This window comes from Rhineura floridana, chromosome 14, assembly GCF_030035675.1.
Source record: "Rhineura floridana isolate rRhiFlo1 chromosome 14, rRhiFlo1.hap2, whole genome shotgun sequence".
Classification (NCBI taxonomy): Eukaryota; Metazoa; Chordata; class Lepidosauria; order Squamata; family Rhineuridae; genus Rhineura; species Rhineura floridana.
In genome coordinates, this window is record NC_084493.1 from 7,458,781 (window position 1) to 7,478,459 (window position 19,679).

Sequence of the window (19,679 nt, forward strand, 5' to 3'; positions counted from 1 at the left end):
ACCTTGTAGGAAGGCAGGAAGACGCTGTACACTCAAATCAGACCATTGGTCCATCGAGATCAGTGTTGCCTACACCCAACTGTGTAACCCAAGGCCCCATCTGCACTAAACCTTTAAAGCAGTGTCAAACCATTTTAAACAGTCATGGCTTCCCACAAACAATCCTGAGAAGTGTAGTTTGTGAAAGGCTCCAAGAATGGTTAGGAGACCCCCATTCCCCTCACAGAGCCACAATTCCCAGAATGGTTTAACAATCAATCTCTCTTCCCAGGGAATTTTCTTTAAAGTTTGATCACCTTCCTTAAGATTTCTGAACCTAGTGGTCCAGAACAGCTGGAGGGCACAGGCTTGGAGAAGGATGGGCTTAATCGGTCAATGGGAATAAAGAAGCTTCATATTGTTTGCTGCAGGAGTGGGGAACCTTTGGCCCTCCAGATGCCCGGAGGATTGTTATTAGATCTAGGGCCTTTTCTGTGGTGGCCCCCGAACTGTGGAACAGCCTACCTGTGGAGATACGCCTGGCGCCTTCGGTACTTTCTTTTAGGCGCCAGGTTAAGACCTGGCTATACTCCCAGGCATTTTAATGTTCAATGTGTTTCATTTAATTTTTTTTTTCGTTTAACTTGTTGCTGATTTTATTGTAATTTTATTGTAATATTGTATTTTAATCTTGTTTTGTTCACCGCCCAGAGAGCTATTCACTATGGGCGGTTTAAAAATGAAATAAATAAATAAAATAAATAAATAAATGTTGCCAAACTACAAATCCCATCACGCCTGGCAAACACAGCTAATGGCCAGAGCTACTGGGAGCTGTTACTTCAGCAACATCTGGAGGGCCAAAGATTCCCCACATTTGGTTTATTGGATCCAATGGAGAAATCTCAGGATGAACTTGGGTGTCCATGGATCAACTTATGAAGGTTTCCCTAACCCCATTCATTCAACATGCTACAACTGAATACCTGAAGCGGCCTATAGATTTTAGTTCTCCAGATCAGAATCAAAATACTCAGAGAAATGCTAACATACTCCTCTGCTTCACATCTCAACACCCCTTTGGGACTGAAAAGCAGTCTCCAAGTAAACTTTCAAGTAATAACAAAATTAACATAACTCCTGACATGGCACTGACCCTTAAGAAATCTCATTCTTTCCACAGATTGTTCATCTTGTTTATCTTATATTCTCTCTCACTCACTCATTTCACTCTCACAAGTGTATGCTTGTTAAGTACGATTAAGAACATAAGAGGCTGCTGGATCAGGCCAGCAGGGCTGTGGAGTCGGAGTCATGGAGTCGGGAGCAATTTTGGGTGGAGTCAGAGTCGGTAGAAATGTACCGACTCCGACTCCTTCATAAATGGCAAATGTATATTAACTAGTAATAACAAATTTACTGTAGTAAAATGGTAGCACAAAGCATTTCATCACCACCACGTGAATCCAGAGCTTGGAAAAGTTATTTTTTAAAACTATCAGCCCCAGGGATTGGGCTTGTGCGAGTTGTAGTTCAAAAAAGTAACTTTTCCAAGCTCTGGATTCACGTGGTGGTGATGAAATGCCTTGTGCTACCATTTTACTACAGTAAATGTGTTATTACTAGTTAATATACATTTGCCATTTATGAAGGAGTCGGAGTCGGACAGTAGAAAAATAGGGGAGCCGGAGTCGGAGTCGAAGGTCTGGCGTACCGACTCCGCAGGCCAGTGACCCACCCAGCCCAGCATCCTGGTCTCACAATGGCCAACCAGCACCCCAATGGGAAGCCTGCAAGCAGGACCTGAGCACAAGAGCGCTCTCCCCTCTTGCGCTTTCCAGCAATTGATATTTGGAAGCATGCTGCCTCTGACCATTTGTTATTAACCAGATTTGTTGGCTGCCTTATACAAAAAAACCTGTCTCAAAGCAACTTAACAAGATACAACACAAAGAGGCAAAATCAATTAAAAGCCGAACAAAGAAAATATTCCTAAAATGCTCATCAACAGTACAAGCAGGAGAACACATCCTGCCTCGTCCCACTAAAGATGAGCCCACAGCAGAAGCTAACCATTACTAGCCTTTTGGTTTAGCTAAGTGCACGATGAAAAGAAATATGATGACATCTATCAACGGAAAACCTTTAATAATCCGTGTGTTTACTTTTTTTAATGTTCTCTGCATGGAGTAAACCAATATATCGTCGAGAGAAGGAAAGGGACACACGCAAAACCTGATCTGGGGTACTTTTCATGTGGAAAAGTGTTCATCAACAACCTTCTTCACAAATTGGTCCATCTATCTCAGTATTGTCTATATCGACCGGCAGCCGCTCTCCAGGGTTTCAGAAAGGAAGACTCTCATAGCCTAACCTGGAGATGCTGAGTATTGAATCTGGGACCTCAAATGCTCTACCACTGAGCTACAATCCTACCCCCACCTGCAATAGGAAGCAGTCGAGTCCACATTCGTACTGCTACGCAACCTTTATCCCAAATGAATGTGGAGAATGACTCTCAAAAACAGGGACCTGCCTCACACACAGGTTCAACCTCCGGCATCTTTAAGGTAGGGTTGGGAGATACTCCCTGCCTGAGACCCTGGACAGCCTCTGCCAGTCAGTGTAGACAATACTGAGCTAGATGGACCCATGGTCTGACTCTGTATAAGGCGGATTCCTACGTTCCTAAAAAAAGATTCCCTTAAGAGTCCCCTCCGAAAAAAGGCCCAAACAAGTGACTGAACTTCCATGATCTGTTCCCTTTGTAACCTCAAGCCAAAGCAACAGGAAGCACAGCTTTTGCAACTTCAAAGGAAAAAAGAGAAGCAAAACAATCAGCATTAAAACCCCAATCAATCTTGGGAGCAAAATACCAGGAAGGAAAAGGGGGCAAGAGGCCCCATGAATGCAAAAAGAGAGGGGGGCCTCTTCCATGGATGAACCACTCCTTCATCCAGTGAACTAGCAGGGTTAGGAATTCCAGAAATTCAAAGCATTTTGCATTTCTCCCCCCCCCAAAAAAAAAGCCTAAGCAAGCTGTGGGGTGGAGTTTGGACTTAACCTTATATTGCAAGGAGAGTTTTCTCTAAGCAGAATACTTGTACATCCTTGCAAAGGACACATGCACACAAAAGCAGATTGGGGTCCAATCTACACTGTACATTTAAAGCAGTATTATACCGCTTTAAACAGACGTGGCTTCCCCCAAAGTATCCTGGGAATTGTAGCTTGTGAAGGGTGCTGAGAGTTGTGAGGAGACCCCTCTGCCCCTCACAGAGCTATAATTCCCAGAGAAATTTAACAACCAATCCCTCTTCCCAAGGAACTCTAGCTCGGCGAGGAAAATAGGAGGGTCTCCTAACAATCCTCAGCACCTTTCACAAACTACACTTCCCACGATTCCTTGAGGGAAGCCATGACTGTTTAAAGTGGTATAATGAAAAATGGAAATGGACTGCCTTCAAGTCGATCCCAACTTATGGCGACCCTAAAGGTAAAGGTGTCCCCGCACTTATAGTGCGAGTCGTTTCCGACTCTTAGGGTGACGTCTTGCGACATTTACTGGGCAGACCGTTTATATGGGGTGGGATTGCCAGTTTCTTCCCCGGCCTTTCTTTACCCCCCAGCATATGCCGGGCACTCATCTTACCGACCACGGATGGATGGAAGGCTGAGTGGATCTCGACCCCTTTTACCAGAGATTTGACTTCCTCCTTTCGTTGGAATCGAACTCCGGCCGTGAGCAGAGCTTCAGCTGCATTACCACCACTTACCACTCTGCGCCACGGAGGATCTTAATGGTGACCCTATGAAAAGGGATTTCATGGTAAGCGGTATTCAGAGGGGGCTTACCATTGCCTCCCTCTGAGGCTAGTCCTCCCCAGCTGGCTAGGGCCTGCTCAGCTTGCCACAGCTGCACAAGCCAGCCCCTTCCTTGTCCGCAACTGCCAGCTGGGGGGCAACTGGGCTCCTTGGGACTATGCAGCTTGCCCACGGGTGGCAGGGCATGTAACCCCTACGCCACTCACTGTGGGGGTGATCTTCAGCTGGCCCTTGACACCCAGGAGACACGAGCGGGATTTGAACTCACAGACTCTGGACTCCCAGCCAGGCTCTCCTCCCTACTGTGCTATACCAGCTGTCTAAAGTGGTATAATACTGCTTTAAATGTATAGCACAGATGGGGCCATACACTCTGTCCTCAAGGAGCTGCTTGTCGATTTTACAAGCGTTACCAAAGCAAGACCTTCCAATCAGCAAGATTACATCACTGCAGACTTTCCACTGTTGCATAAAAACTTAAAATATTCCACTCCTTTTTGGAATGCCATTGTTGCCAGGGTGGAGGACAAGAGATCAGAAGGCGGCAAACAAAGGCTGCAACAAATATGCAGCACCTTATAAAGAATGGCTCCTTTGTAGGGATTGACTGTATGTGGAGAACCCACTGGGCCCCAAAATATCATAAGCAGAACTCTGTTAAAAAGTTCCAAAATGGTACAGCAAAAACTGGGCACGCAGAAAACCAAAAGTAGTAACAGGAAAATTTGCCACTACAGGGGAAGGGCCATAGCTCAGTGGCAGAGCATCTGGTTTGCATGCAAAAGGCCCCAAGTTCAGTCCCCGGCAGATGCTTGAAACCCTGGAAAGTCAATCTGAACTGTTGTGATTTTAAAAATCAGGTACATTTTTTCCAGCCATAGAAGGGCTAGGGAGGTGACATTTCTGCAATTATTACCGCACTTTCAGCTCAGGCACAGAAGATGCACCGCGTGTTAAGATGACATGTCCCCTCCAACCCCACCCCACAGAGGCCCTTGCGTTATAGCGGAGCCAAGTGAACCTCATTGCATTTGAAGTCCCGAGGACAAGCACTCGCTCAGTTTCCTCCCACCTCTTGGCACAGTTTGGAGAACCGGAGTGGTACAGTCCAATCATCACTGGGCATTTGGAAGGTTAAAAAAAACACCTGGAAACAAAACACATTAAGAGGTTCCGGGGGGGGGGCACCAAGGACAATAAAAATATAGTGAAAACAAATGCAAGTTAAACGCACAGGCAACCTACACAGCTCTCTTCTAACAGGGTGAGAGCCAGTGTGGTGTAGTAAAGGTACCAGACTAGGACCTGGGAGATCAGGATTCAAATCCCCACTCAGCCATGAAGCTCACGGGGTGACCTTTGGGCAGTCACTGCCTCTCAACATAGCCTACCTTGCAGGGCTATTGTGAGAATAGCGAGAAACATGTACACCATTTTGAGTGCCTTGGAGGAAAGGTGCGATATAAACGCAATAAATAAATAAACCAACAAAACCCAACCTTTTCCTCAACTCAAATACAGCCACTTCAACTTGAGTTCTCCAACTGCGGGAGGCTCTTCTCTCTGCTTAGAGCCATTTTACACTTTTTTTTAAAAAAAAGTGTCACCTTCCCTCTGAGGAGGGGACTGGAGTGGCATTATGTGGCTTTTCTCCCTATCCATTTTAACCTCACAACCACAACGTTTGTCCGGATGGAGGAAAGAGTGAGGTGTGTGAGCATGTGTAGAAACCTACTCTGAAAAAAATAAGCTACACACTGGTTGCTCCACCCACTTTTGCCTCTGGCCACACCCACCACTGGCATATGACCCTCGGGAGGTTACCCAGAAGCTAATATGGCCCTTGGGCTGAAAAGGTGCCCCACCCCTGCGCTAGAGTCTGCAGACAGAAGATGAAAGGCACACAGTTTCTGCTAGCAGAGAGGTGAAGACCACCTCTTCCTCACCCCACCTCCAGCCTATTTCTTCTCAACAAGTAGTACTCCCTCCATTTGGAAGTGCACTGCACAGATTTAGCCCTCTGGTTTCTCTGTAAGGCCACAAATACCCTTCACCTCATCACCAAGGCGTCTGGAAATATTGAGAAAGCAGATGTTTTATTCATCCCTATGCAGGATCACTGGCTAAACCTTTTATGCCAGCTTCTGGAACTGTAAAAGGTAACATACACTTAGTGTCTCGGTCAATAAATTCACCAGTGTGCTATTATCCTCCTTTCAAGAGAGCACCAGTACAATGTGTGTCCTTGCTGTATTATCACACTAAGCTGTAACTTGTTAGCCTTTTGACTTTATGAAAATTTTGCTTCCTTAAAAAACAGGAACAGAAAAAAAACCCTTGCTTGTTATTTGATTATCAGTACAAGAGCTTCCTTTGTTTGTGAATAAACTTCGTACCTCCAAAAAGTTCTCTCACCAGTTACATATATAAAAACATACATTATAAATTTGCGCTGAGTTTCTGCAATGGCTCAAGATCAAGTCAGAAAACAAATGTGTCGCTCAAGAACTCAAACCAAGGAATAGTTATTTTTTCAGCCTTGTTTTTAGAGCCATTGTTTTACACCCAATGCAATGCAATGCATTTGTTAATTACTTTGAGCAAATCTGGCTTTCAAAACCAGATGGAAAGTACTGTACATTGGTTTCACAGAGTGCCCAGATCAAGCTTTCATAACTTAACACAGAGGAACTCACAACAACCTCTGGCCTTTTATATAACTAGCAAATGCACAAAATGTACTTAAATGCCAAAACCTCCCCTCATCCAAGCCATAATGGGAGCCAAGTTATTTATTTCATTTATTAATCGCTTCCTGGAAAGCATATCCAAGAAATTTCACAATGCAATAAAGAGATAAATATAAAACAATTGCACATCTGAAAACAATTTCAAAATCAACTGAGTTACCTACTAGGCACAACATTCATTGCATGAATACAACTAATGTGTCTAATTAGAACATTACTATGAGAAGTGGCAAACCCCCAGACCCACAAGCAAGTTTCCCCCCCCCCCCAAAAAAACCCCACTGATAGACAAAGTACTGGAGTGGTCAAAATAGTTTAACTCTTTCCACACAGGACAGGACCATGATAGGAATGCTAATCACCCCCTTGCTGATCACCAGATGGCCCATTTAGCAAGCAGGATGGGGACAATAAGCTCCCCTCTGTTGAGATACGCATTACCAACTGAAGAGAGGAGGTTGTGTGTATGTGCATGCAAAAGTGTGGGTGGCACACCCACCATTTGCATGAAGCCCCCAAAAGTTGGCCAAGGGCAAATACAACCCCTAAGGCTAAAAACATGAGCCAAACCTGCTTTAAATAAAATTTAAACAGCAGTCACCGGGAGGTATGACCAGCAATCAGGAATGCGCTCCTCAAGGGAGGGGCATTTTAACCCTTCCCATAAGATGCATATTCTTCTGTGAAACTGCTATTTGCCGGGTCCAGATGGCATCCACCTGAGAATTCTCAAAGAACTCAAATGCGGAGTTGCTTCCCTTCTAACAAAAATATGTAACTTGTCCCTCCGATCTGCCTCCATACGTGAGAACTGGAAAGTGGCCGATGTGACTCCAATCTTTAAAAAGGGATTCGGGGGGATCCAGGAAATTACAGGCCTGTTAGCTTAACGTCTGTCCTGGGAAAACTGGTAGAAAGTATTATTAAAGAGAAATTAACCAAGCATATTGAAGAACAAGCCTTGCTGAAGCAGAGCCAAGGGAAAGTCCTGTCTGACTAACCTATTAGAATTCTTTGAGAGTGTCAACAGGCATATAGATAGAGGTGATCCAGTGGAGATAGTGTACTTTGACTTTCAAAAAGCATTCAAGCTTATTCATTCCAGTCATGGAATAAGAGAGGCCCTCACGTGGATCAGGAATTGGCTAAGTAACTTGTTCATAAACAACCTAGAATTAGGGGTAAGCAGTGAGGTGACCAAATTTGCTGATGATTGTTCAGGGTTGTTAAAACGAAACAAGATTGCAAAGGGCTCCAAAAGGACCTCTCCAAACTAAGTGAATGGGCGCTAAACTGGCATATGCAATTCAGCATAAACAAGTATAAAGTTTGGCATATTGGAGCAAATCTTAATTTCACATATATGCTCATCGGGTCTGAACTGGCAGTGAATGACCAGGAACGAGACCTTGGGGTCATAGTGAACAGCTCGATGAAGATGTCAGCCCAGTGTGGTAGCTGTGAAAAAGGCAAACGCCATGCTAGCGATCACTAGGAAAATAAAACTGCTGATATCATAATGCCGTTGTGTAATTCTATGGCGCTGCTGCATTTGGAATAGCGTGTACAGTTCTGGTCACTTCACCTCAAAAAGGATGTAGAATTGGAAACAGTTCAGAAGAGGGCAACCAGAATGATCAAGGGGATGGAGGGACTCCCCTATGAGGAAAGGCTGCAGCGTTTGCGGCTTTTATTTTAGAGAAAAGGCGAGTCAGAGGTGACATGATAGAAGTGTATAAAATTATGCATGGCATGGAGAACGTGGAATGAGAAAAAATGTTCTCCCTCTCATGTAACACTAGAACTTGTGGAAGCTGAAAGCTGGAAGATTCAGAATGGACAAAAGAAAGAACTTCTTCATGCAGCGCATAGTTAAACTATGGGATTCACCCCCACAAGAGGCAGTGATGGCCACTTGGATGGCTTTAAGAGGATTAGACAAATTCATGGAGGAGAAGGCTATCCATGGCTACTAGCCATGATGGCTGTGCTCCGCCATTATAGTCAAAGGCAGTATTCTTCTGAAAACCAGTTGCCGGAAGCTGCAGGAAGGGAGAGTGGTCTTGCACTCGGTTCCTGCTTGCGGGCCTCCCATGGGCATCTGGTTGGCCCCTGTGAGAACAGGATGCTAGACCAGATAAGCCACTGGCCTGATCCAGCAGGCTCTTCTTATGTTCTTATGTATTTGGCCCAGGAAAGGAAGTTCCACTGGCACCAATAGAAGCCTCTGCCCCGGGACAAACAGCAGCTTTGCAAAGGCCCAATTAAAGGGCTGCTCTTTAAAACACAATAACAAGATGCAATTAAATTAAATTAATCTTCTCTGGTCCTAAGCAAGCCCAGACCCAACAAGATGCATCTCAAACTAGAGTTGTGGGATTGCAGCTGTGGGTTCACAAGCTCCCCACCTTTTGCAACCGAGCAAAGGTTACAGAGATCCAAGTGCCAAATCATTAAGCTGTTTAAAAATCATGGTTCGGTGGAGTCCCCGGTTATGCAGCTGTGCCAAAGGAACCGATAACCATTTAAGGTAGAAGAACCAATGGGGCAGAGGGGTGTACAATTCCACAGCTTGCTCCCAATCTCACAGGGACTGTGAACATGCCTTTCCTGTGACTCCTCTCCAGAGTTCATCCCACACTCCATTTAAAAGATGGAGCCCACTGCAACTGTAGGCCTAACTACAATTATGGTCAGATGTCAGCGGGAGAAGATGTGCTTTGCAAACAGAAGGTCTCATTCCCAGCTCGGGGAAGGACACAGCTCAGTAGCAGAGGATCTGCTTTGGATGCAGAAGGTCCCAGGTTCAATCCCTTGACAACTCCAGGTAGGGCTGAGAGAGACTCGCTGTCTGAAAACCTAGAGAGCAGCTGCCAGTGACTGTAGAGAATACTGAGCTCGATGGACCAGTATAGCAGCTTTTTATGTTCAATCCATGGCATCTCCAGCTCAGGTAGCTGGGCTGAGGGCAGGAGAGACCTTTAGAAACCGTTCATCCCAAGCAACCGGAGCAGAGGTCACAGAGCTATATTGACTGCCATTGTTTTGTTTTCTTTAAAAGGGAGTTTCCTTATTATCTAGGAAACTTAGAAAACACAATTGCAACCGCTTTGCATTCTGTTGTAATGGCAGGATTGTGCAGATAGCAAGGAGTCAAGAAGGTCAATCGTTTGTTTGCTGAAGCCCAGCAACAAATTGCATGAACCATGTGCTGCTCTGACTGCCACTGTGTGGCACTTCCCTTGATCCTCCTTCCAAATGATGATGATGCTCCTTCCCCTGCAAGAGCAAACTTCAACACACAGCAGATGCAGAGGAAAGACACAGATAGCTGGACCACAATCTCAGTTCATATTTCTAAGTAAATAGGGCTATCGCTTACAATGTGCAATGGCATCAACAGGTTTACACATGATAAACATTCTCCCCGACTGCTTTCCAATTACTATTTTTTTAAATGCTCATTTGTTGGCACCACATAGGAGATGAAGTCACTAGGATCACCTCGACTCCTCCAAGCATGAAAATGGAGGCAGGTGACTTAAAAATACTATTACCAGCATTAACTCTTCTTGAATCTTAAAAGGTGTGCACTTGGTAATAAACCCAGAATTGACACTGATGAGGTTTTCTCCCAAGTATGTTTAGGATCCCACTCGAAGAGGCAATGTGAAACAAAACTGGCTACCAATTTAGATGACTGCAAGTGAAAGCCCCACCTCCGAACTTTTAAAATAGCACACTCATTTTTTAAAAAGCATGCCCGCAAACATAGTTCCTAAAGACTACACATGAACAGGTTTTATTGTCTTATTAAAGAAAATTAAGTTTGCATTTATTAGCAGCACTAGCCAAGTCTACATGCTCAATTAAGTCAAGTGGCCAGTCAGCATGCTCAACCTTTTGCTTTCCAGACTGATGCTCTCAGAACAAGTTGCATAAGGAGGATGGAAATCAACCATTTTGGGATTATTTGAAATACTGGCAGACTTCCCCTTGGCTAAAATCCTCAAACTAGGATCCATTGAGCTATTCCTTCAAGGTAGCCTACTCAGGAATGCCTTTGACCCTTTAGAGCAGGGATAGCCAACCTGGTGCCAGATGTTGCTGGACTAAAACTGCCATCTTCCCTGACCACTAACCATTCTGGCTGGGACTGGTTGGAGTCCAACATCTGGAGGGCCACAGGTTCCCCACCCCTGGTTTCATTCTAATGAGTTAAATCTAAAATCAGGTGGACCCTGGGTTCAAATCTTGCCTCAACCATGAATTGCCACATGGCCTTCTCCATCATCTCTCAATCTTAGCCCCCTTCCCACATATGCAATACAGAAACACAAGCCTACCTTCCAAGGTTCTCGTAAAGATTATGTACGTGAAGCACCCTGAACACTTTAATTAAATGCACTACAGAAGAGCTGGGGGGGAATTGTATGCCTTTTCTAAAGGCTTTTAATGGGTTTTAATATTTCTTACCACATTCTACTCCATGTTTAGAATACACCATTCATACTAGCAAAGCTGGTCTCCATAAATTTTGTAAACAGAAAATGTTATCTTTATCTGCATCTACAATACTAAGAAAATGACTCCAGCTTCAGATTTCCGATAACATCTGCTTTTTTTAAAAGACACCACTTGTACAAAAAGTCAGACAGCATGCTAAACCTGTAGTCTTATAAAGTGGACTGTACAATCTCATATAAGAGTTTAGCAGAACTTACTTCCAGATAATGCTGTTATACAAATCTGTGGTGCAGCCACATTTGGAATACTGTGTATAATTCTGGTCACCTCACCTCAGAAAATATACTCTTGAGTTTGAAAAGGTTTAGAAGAGGGAAATGAAAATGATCACGGGGATGAAGCAACTCCCTTCTGAGGAAAAGCTGCAGCGTTTGGGGCTTTTTAATTTAAGGAAAGGCGAGTCAGAGGTGACATGATAGAAATCTATAAAATTGCATATGACATGGCAAAAGTGGATAGAGAAATGTTTTTCTCACTTTCTCACAATGCTAGAACTCACAGACACCCAGTGAAACTGAATGCTGGAAGATTCAGGACAGGAAAAAGAAAGGACTTTTCCACGCAATGCATAGTTAAACTATGGAATTCACTCCAAGAGGCAGCGGCTGCCAACTTGGATGGCTTTAAAACAGGATTAGAGAAATTCATGGAGAATAAGGCTATCAGTGCCTACTAACCGTGATTAGCTGTGGTCTGCCTCCATAGTCAGCAGCAAAGATGTGTTTTGTTTCCATGCCAAAGCTGATCCATCCATGAGCTGTTTCATCGCCTCTGCTAAGCGGCTAGCTCCCCTTGCCCTCTCCAGTAGCCACCATGCTATCAGGCTACCTGCTTCCATTCCAGCTAGGCATGATAAGAACTGTAATTTGAGAACTGGTGCCTGAGCCTGCTTTTTTCCTTGTTCTTCCCTACCCCTTTTCCCCCATGTGTTGTGCATTTTACATTGTTAGCCTAAGAGCACTTATTTAACTTTTGTAAATTGTATTTTGTAAATTGTATTGTTTTATTGATGTGTTTTATATTGTATTTTTATATTTGTGGGGGGGTTGTAAGCCACCTTGAAGGCCTTTGGCCGAAAGGCGGGGTATAAATAAATAATAATAATAGTCAGAGGTGGTCTGCTTCCAAATACCACTTGCTGTAAAACACACGAGGAGACGCTCTTTGCACTCAGGTCCTGTTTGTGGGTTTCCTATGGGCAATTGGTTGGCCACCGTGAGAAGAGGATGCTGGGCTGGAGGAGCCACTAGCCTGATGCACTAGACTCTTCTTATATTCTTAAGTGATACAGGAGGCATCCAAGGCTCCAATCATATGCACAACTAGTTAGAAATAGCCTCTCAGTGGCACTGTTATTTCAGCAAAACATACATACACATACAAGTTCAGGCTGTGCAAGAATCACACACACATCCAAAAATTCAACACACACACAAACACCACCTACTGAGGAAAGACTAAAACAAAGTTACACAAGAGCACAGGCTGCAAGGTTGGTGCGCTCTGGCTTTTAAAATCGCTCTTGGAAACTAACTGTTCATAGCAATCTGCCTTATCACTCATTGTAAGAAAAACTCAGTAGTGCTTCAACTTGTCAGAAAGTTTTACAGTTTCATAACATGCTGAAGGTTTTCAGAGCCTTTTTAAACATCTAAAGTGCTTGCAAAGTTTTGGTTTGGTATGATCTACAGACTCAGTTTTCTAGAGAGTGGGGCACCTGAAGTCAATCAAGGTTTGTGTGCGTTCATTTAAAAAAAACACTATTTAGGGTGCAATATTAAGCACACTCGCGGGGGGGAAGGGGAGCCAAAAATCACAAGTGCATTTTAAAGCTCTTTAAGTGGCACCTATAGAGTCCATTTTTAAATCCCACTGAACTTAGGAGGGATGTAATTCCTCTCTGCTTGCCATGCTGTTGCAAGCTAAGATGATCAAACACTTCCAAGTTAAATTTTAGTACAGAACTTTTTCTTTTTCTTCCCTTAAGAAAGAATACCTCAAAAACCATAACCACAAGAATGTTTTGAAGGGGCTGCAATATTACAGTTCTTTAAAGGAAGTGTCTTAATATGGTGAAACAGGGATGGCCTTTCAAGTTTGGAGTATCGGAGATCTTGACGACGAAATCCATTCTTTAAAAGGAACAGATGGAGGGAGTCAAAGCAAACTAATATTTTCCATTTGCTGCTTACCAAATCCACTACAAACGCTTTGGCTACGTGTGAATTTTACAGTATTTTTGCTAAGCTTCTCTTAGGAACAATCAATATTCATACAGAATGAGCCAAGCAAGTAAAAAAGGGAAAAAATTCTCTCTCTCCCCCCAGCAATATCATGACTTAAGCAAATTAAGTATTTAAATATTTGCAATGTTCCAATCTTCAGAATAACAGAACTCCCTCCATACCTTTTCTAATTATTTAAAATTTAAATAGGTGAACCCTATTTAAGTATTTAAAACAACAATGTCCTTGTATGAATTTTCAAAGGACTCAATATAATAGGCTTCTCACAACACCTACTATAATCCTAAAGACATACTTAAATATTTAAAGAATATATATACCTCACATCTCACCGTTAGGAACAGGTTGTGAGGTGGCTACTTCAGCCTTACCAAATAACTTAGGTTGCAATCCAATACACTTACTTGGGAGTAAGTTCTAGTGAACCTAATAGAGCTTACTTGTGAGTAGACATGTATTGGATTGCAGCCTAAAACTGCAATCGTAATTCCATTGTCCAGAGAGTAAGCCCCACTGAATTCAATATTCCTAAGTAGGCATGGTTAGGATTGTGCTGTAAGTCACCATCAACAAAACCTGGAATGTATCTCTTGCAAATAAGAATTTGGCTTTAATAGAGAAGTGGGGTTGCAAGGAAAGTGTAAAGTCTCTCTTCAAAATGTTATAACCAAACACAGTATCTTAATCACAAAATCTAAATATGGCAAATTTATATGAACAGAAGGTCTACTTCTCAGAGGATAATTAAGGCTCCCTTCAAACTGTTAATTTCAAAACTAGTCCACAGAACTTTAAAATTAGTACAGCACAGACAACTGATCTATGAGTCCAGTTTAGCATGCCAGGTCGTCTTAAGCTGCCTGAACCACAACACAGGTGAGAGAGACAAGACTTAAGCCTACATATACACCTATGCAGTCACCTGTGGCAATTAAGAATTGCCTCCAGATGACCACATTAAGCAGCTTCATATAAACATGTTCCTTTCTCCCTTTTGGGGCAACTGTGATCTGGCAAACTCAACAGGCCACATAAAAGAACATTTGTAATAATAATAGTAAGATTGCTATAACATGCACCATGTTTTTCTTACAATTCTTCTGCAGTTTGCAGATCCTGATTTATATCTCTGAAGGGGGGAAATGAACTTTTAAGTGCATCAACTTAGGCCCTAAGTCTTTGAACATGCTTAGTTCACTTAAGAGTGACATTAAATAATTTACTAACGCTGTGTCTTCTCATTTGTTGTTGTTGGTGTAACATCCAGAACTGAATTTTAGCCTTATTTTTATGATATGTTGGGGCAACGATTTTTGACCGCGTTCGTTCCCTGCCAACAACATTTGTACGTGCAACTGAACCAACCAGTCTCAACCTCAAGCTCAGTCTATTCCATAACAGGTACCCCCCAACACAGCTGTTAAGAGAACGACACAGTCATAACTGCATCTAGTTAAGCAATCCTTTGTTCAGGTATCAAAACAATTTGTAGCATCCACAACTCGGTCAGCCAAAAGGCACGTTGGTTTAAACTGGCTTGCAGAGGGAGCGGGGACAGCTGTAAGAATCGAAGGGAGCAGTACTAGGGAATGCGCTCATGATGGACCCTTGCAAATAAATATTTGGCACCTCTGCCACCTAGGTTCCTATTCCCTTAGTGGTGAGGCCATTTTATACTCTACCCTCGAGCTAACTGTATTTGCTACATCAGCAAGCACATTAAGAGATATTGATGTTGATACTATACACACAAGTAATTATTGCTGTAAGGGGTTTTTACTACCTGTTCCGAGATAAGAGATCTAAGTGAAATGTGCTCTATTAAATAGCACAATTTTAGGACAGCAAAACAGAAGCCAGAACTGGAACCCACCCATTGCACAAATCAATTAGGTACAAAGGAGGTTGTTTTGATTCCAATCTAGCCTATATTGCTAACATCAGAAAGGATTGCATAGAGGAACCTCATCTCCCCTCCCCACCCCCAGAAACAACCTAAAGATCAGATGAGAATTGAAGTTTAGGGTCTGTGCAAAGCCCACATCCCACCTAAGGCTTGGAAAGCCTTTACAAACCGTTTGCACCTACACGCATGCACACACACCTGCCCGCAAAACATTTCCATGCTACATGAAACCACCCCAGCAAGAACAGCAAGTGTGAACAACAGATTCCCCTCTTTCTGATTTGTCTCCTATTTACTATTCTCTCCACCAATCACATTTTAACAACTTTAAAATTAAGTATATTAATTGAAGCTTCCACATATACACCCCGCCTTCCTCCATATCTTGGGTTTCAATGCTTGTGTGTATTCCTATTTAGGAATGCATGGCTTCTTATGACCGAAAATGGAAGAGCTTTTAGGACTATGAAACATTCTATGTTTTTTTTTAAAAAAAAAATCACATAAAAAAATAAAGGCTAAATGTTCCTTCCACTACTATAGGGAGGGGCAATGATATGAAGCAGCAGTGAGAAAATTATTTACTCAAGACCATATTTCTTAACAAGAGGATAAAAAAAATAGAAGCACCTAGAGTGTTTTTTAACTGAACTACAAAGATGATCCCCCTCCCTCACAGAACCAGCTATGTTGTGTATACTATCTCAAACACTCACCCTCGAAAAATGATTTATTTTTAGTTCAACAGCCCCAAAGGGACCATTTTAAAAGGAATGCAAACTAATCTAAAAAGAACTTGCAATTTTATTTCTGCTATCTATTAATAAAGCTGCTAAGGAAACAGCTGAAGGATGGGAAGGTAACACAGATATGTAAAAAACACAACCTTTATACCAACATATTAAAAATTACCCCTGCCATGAAGTTATTTTAAGACGCTGAACGCACTTGTTTAGCTGTCTATTTCCAATCCTCAAACATACACAAAAACCTGCAAAGCAATTTAAAATTTGACAGCTGCTCTTGACACTGTTCTCCCAGCCAACAGCGAATGTGAGGCCAACATTTAAATTCAGAAAAATAAGGCTTTCTGGGGTCTCCCCCGACGTGATTATTTTTGGGGGGGGAGATCAAACAACAATTTCAAAAATCGGTTTATACTCTGAATTTTCACCTCACTGTAAAAAAAAAAAGACCTCTGTTGCCTAGTAACCTTGCCCCCCAACCTTTGCCACAACAGGTCCCTAACTCCAATCAGCACCATTCCCTTATTAAAAAGAAAAAAAAGTATTAATAATAGTTCACTCTTTCCCTAAGACAAAGTCAGTGTGTTCCCTTTATACAAGCCCATTTTATCACCAAAAAAATGGCAAGGTAAACAAAACAAAAAATTCCAACAGCTAGGTTGGATTTAGGGGTATTTTCCCCTCCTATTTCTTTTTACAGATTCAGAATTTGCAGTGTCAAAGCTTACAATAAATGAAATGCCCTGTGTGTGTGTGTTTCTCATTCTTAGACAAACACATTTCTCTACGCCCAGGCACTAGGAGACAGAGGAAGAGGGGAGCACAACAGAGTTAAAATGGTTGCATTGAAGGAAAAGCCCACCCAACACACACACACTTCTGAAAGGAACAAACTGAATAAACCACATTTTGGGGGAGAGGAACCCTCTGGCCCCTTCGGTATTCAAACAGATGAGCAGAACTAGAATTAACTTACACAGTTAGAATTAACTGGAAGTTGGGCATATTTCATATGCATATTTACAGCCCAACTCTCTCCTCCCCCCAGGCACCCCAATTTCTTTTAGAACCCAAATTGGCGGGGGGGCAGGTTGGGGGAATCCACACTTGAGCTTTAATCGGGCCTTTTTGACATCCTCCCAAGCAACCAAGCTAGATGCTGATCTGGAAAAGATTTTAGGGGGGTGGGGTGGCAAGAAACACACGCACACAAGCCAGACATCTTTGTCCACGCTATGCGGGGGGGGGGAGAGAGAGAGAAAGAGACGGGCCCCTTAAACCATTTGCGGAGCGATGCGCAATGGCAGCGAGACGCGCGCGCACAAGGAACCACGTTTTCGCAACGCAGGAACTCGGGCACGTTTAGACACAAAAGAAAACAAAACGCAGGCGGGGACCGCCAGCATCTCTCTCCCGGCTCTGCTTAGGAGAGATTCATCTCCCGATCTTCTCGACTGCTCAAATGCTGCCGGGAGCAGAGCATTCCCCACATCAATAAAGGCCCCCTCGCCCCAAAAAAAGGGGGAAAACACGTTCTTCTTTACGCAGTATTGGTCTCGGAAGCGTCCCTTTTTTATTTTTTCCGGGAGGGGGACGACTCAAAGCACCCCTCCCTAAGAAGTAAAATATAAATGGAAATCAGCTTTATTTTTCCACGATGGTGACGTTTGCGTCTTTGCGTTATCCGGACGGGCTTGCATTATTCGAAAGGCATTATTTCGAAGCCGCCCACGTCTCAAACGATTAGGGCTGGCCGCGTGTTAAGAGGACACCCGTCTCTCTCTCCCCGGTTAGGCTTGTCAAATGTTTGCTACGCAGCAGAGGCAACCTCGGGAGCTTACGGATCAGGCTGTAAGCAACCATTTTTCTATATAAATGTATAAAACATATATACACCCCCATACCCACGCTACCCATCTAGATTTTGGAAAGTCCTGGAATGCGTCTCCAGAAAGGAAATAATTGCTTGTGGGTGGGTGGGTTTTTCTCTCTAAAAAGATTAAGAAAACGGATTCTGCATTTAATGAGCTGGAAATCGACAATCCCCGGGGGAGGGGAAGGAGTGGAGGGTTTTTTAAAAAATGTCTGTTTTAGCAGCCAAATTCAATCCCATACACAGAGGTTTTGTAAATCGCTTCCCTCCTCGTTGCCAGGCGAGGCACAGGTCTACACACCCACCCTAATGAACCCCCCAGAGCACCCATCATACAGCAGGAACCCCCCCAAACAACTAATACTCACTTTTTCCATTTGCCGGCCACAGGCAAAATGTGATCAAGATCATCAGAAGCCCCCCAAGCAAGGTCAGGGACCCTCCTCCGGCGCCTGACTTCATTCCTCTATTTTTGTTAGGATTCTTTGGGGACAAAATCGCCTTCTTACAGATATACAGACAAAAACAAAAGCCGGGCAGTTTGCAGTCCTCAATTCTTCTCCCCTCCCCAAGGAGAAAAAAACAACACTGGGGAGGGGGAATCTCCGACTCTCCCCCCTCAAAAACTCAACGATGGGGGGGGAATACGGGGATGATTTGGAGTCAAGAAATGGTTCTCTCTCCTCCCTCTTTAGGAAGCAAATTTTTCTGTCCCCCTCTGGATGAAACCGGGGGAGGGGGGTGCAAAGCAAAACAAAACAAACCACCAAAAGCCTGTTTCGGTGCTTGCAAAAGAGCACCTCTTCCGACTCGGAGGCCGGCGAAAGGTAGCCGGTCGTTGTGCTCAGCGTCGCCTGCAGTCACTCCGAAGTCGCAAACATATCCCGCGTTGGAGCAAACAGTCCGCATCTTCGACCTCCATCTTTTCTTTTGCTCCCCCCCTTTCTTTCTTTCTTTCTTTCTCTCCCCCCCCTAAATAAAAACAGAGAGAGGCTGGGAGGTGCGTGCGCGCCGGGGCTTTCCGATCAACAAAAGGAGAAATCCACAGATCAACGAAGGGAAGGAAATCTTCAACGCACCCCCCCAACAAAAAATTATAAAAACAAATTTCAGAGAGAAGAAATCAGGCTTCCCAAAGAGACAAGTTTGAATATTCCTCTTCTTTTATTTTCCTCCTCCTCTTACAAGGAATCCAAGGCTGCCTGAAAGGGATCTCCCCAACTCCCTTTCTTTTGGCTTGGAGAGCGACAAAATGCGGAATCAAAATGAATGGAGGCAGGCAGGCAGAGAGGCCTCCCCCACTCCACCTCTTCTCCCCCCCTTCTCTCCCCCGGCGCCTTCTCCCACCCCCCAAAAAAATAAAAACGGAGGGGGGAGGAGAAGAGAGGAGTCCCACCAGGCAGCAAACGCAGGCAGCCACAGGCGACCGAGGTCGCTGCTTTAGCCCTTCATCTCCGGGAGCGGCTGTTTTGCCACTGCAACGAGCAAGGAAAGAAGGAAATCCAAACCAACCTCCACCACCACCCCCTGGAGAAAAAAATCCAAGCGGCCTATAATTTTTGTCTCTGTTTGGCAAAACGAGGCGGGAAGCCTTTCCAATATATAGAGAGAATTTCACTCTTTTCCAAATCGCTTCCTCGCCAACTGAACCCAATTTGCCCAAAGGAGAAGAGGGTTGCAAAAAGGCCAGGCGATGGTTTCGGTGCCGTCTCGCTGGGGGAGCCGTTGGGGCGAGGAAGGATCCAGTTGCTGAAGGTCAAAGCTTTGCAGCAGGCGAGCGCGCAAACCAACCAACCGCCCAAGTCTGGAGCTCTTCTCCTGGGCTTG

At 43.9% G+C, this 19,679-nt stretch overlaps 1 protein-coding gene across 2 annotated transcripts in view; it reads right to left on the reverse strand.

Moving 5' to 3' along the window:
• Positions 1-19,165, reverse strand: part of IGF1R (insulin like growth factor 1 receptor) — a 246,890-nt gene extending 227,725 nt beyond the window's left edge. For both annotated transcript variants that reach the window (XM_061595818.1, XM_061595817.1), the window contains exon 1: positions 18,221-19,165. In XM_061595818.1, the coding sequence (XP_061451802.1) occupies positions 18,221-18,314 (94 nt within the window). In that variant the 5' untranslated portion in view covers positions 18,315-19,165. The remainder of the gene's footprint in view (positions 1-18,220) is intronic.
• Positions 19,166-19,679: the final 514 nt, after the last annotated feature.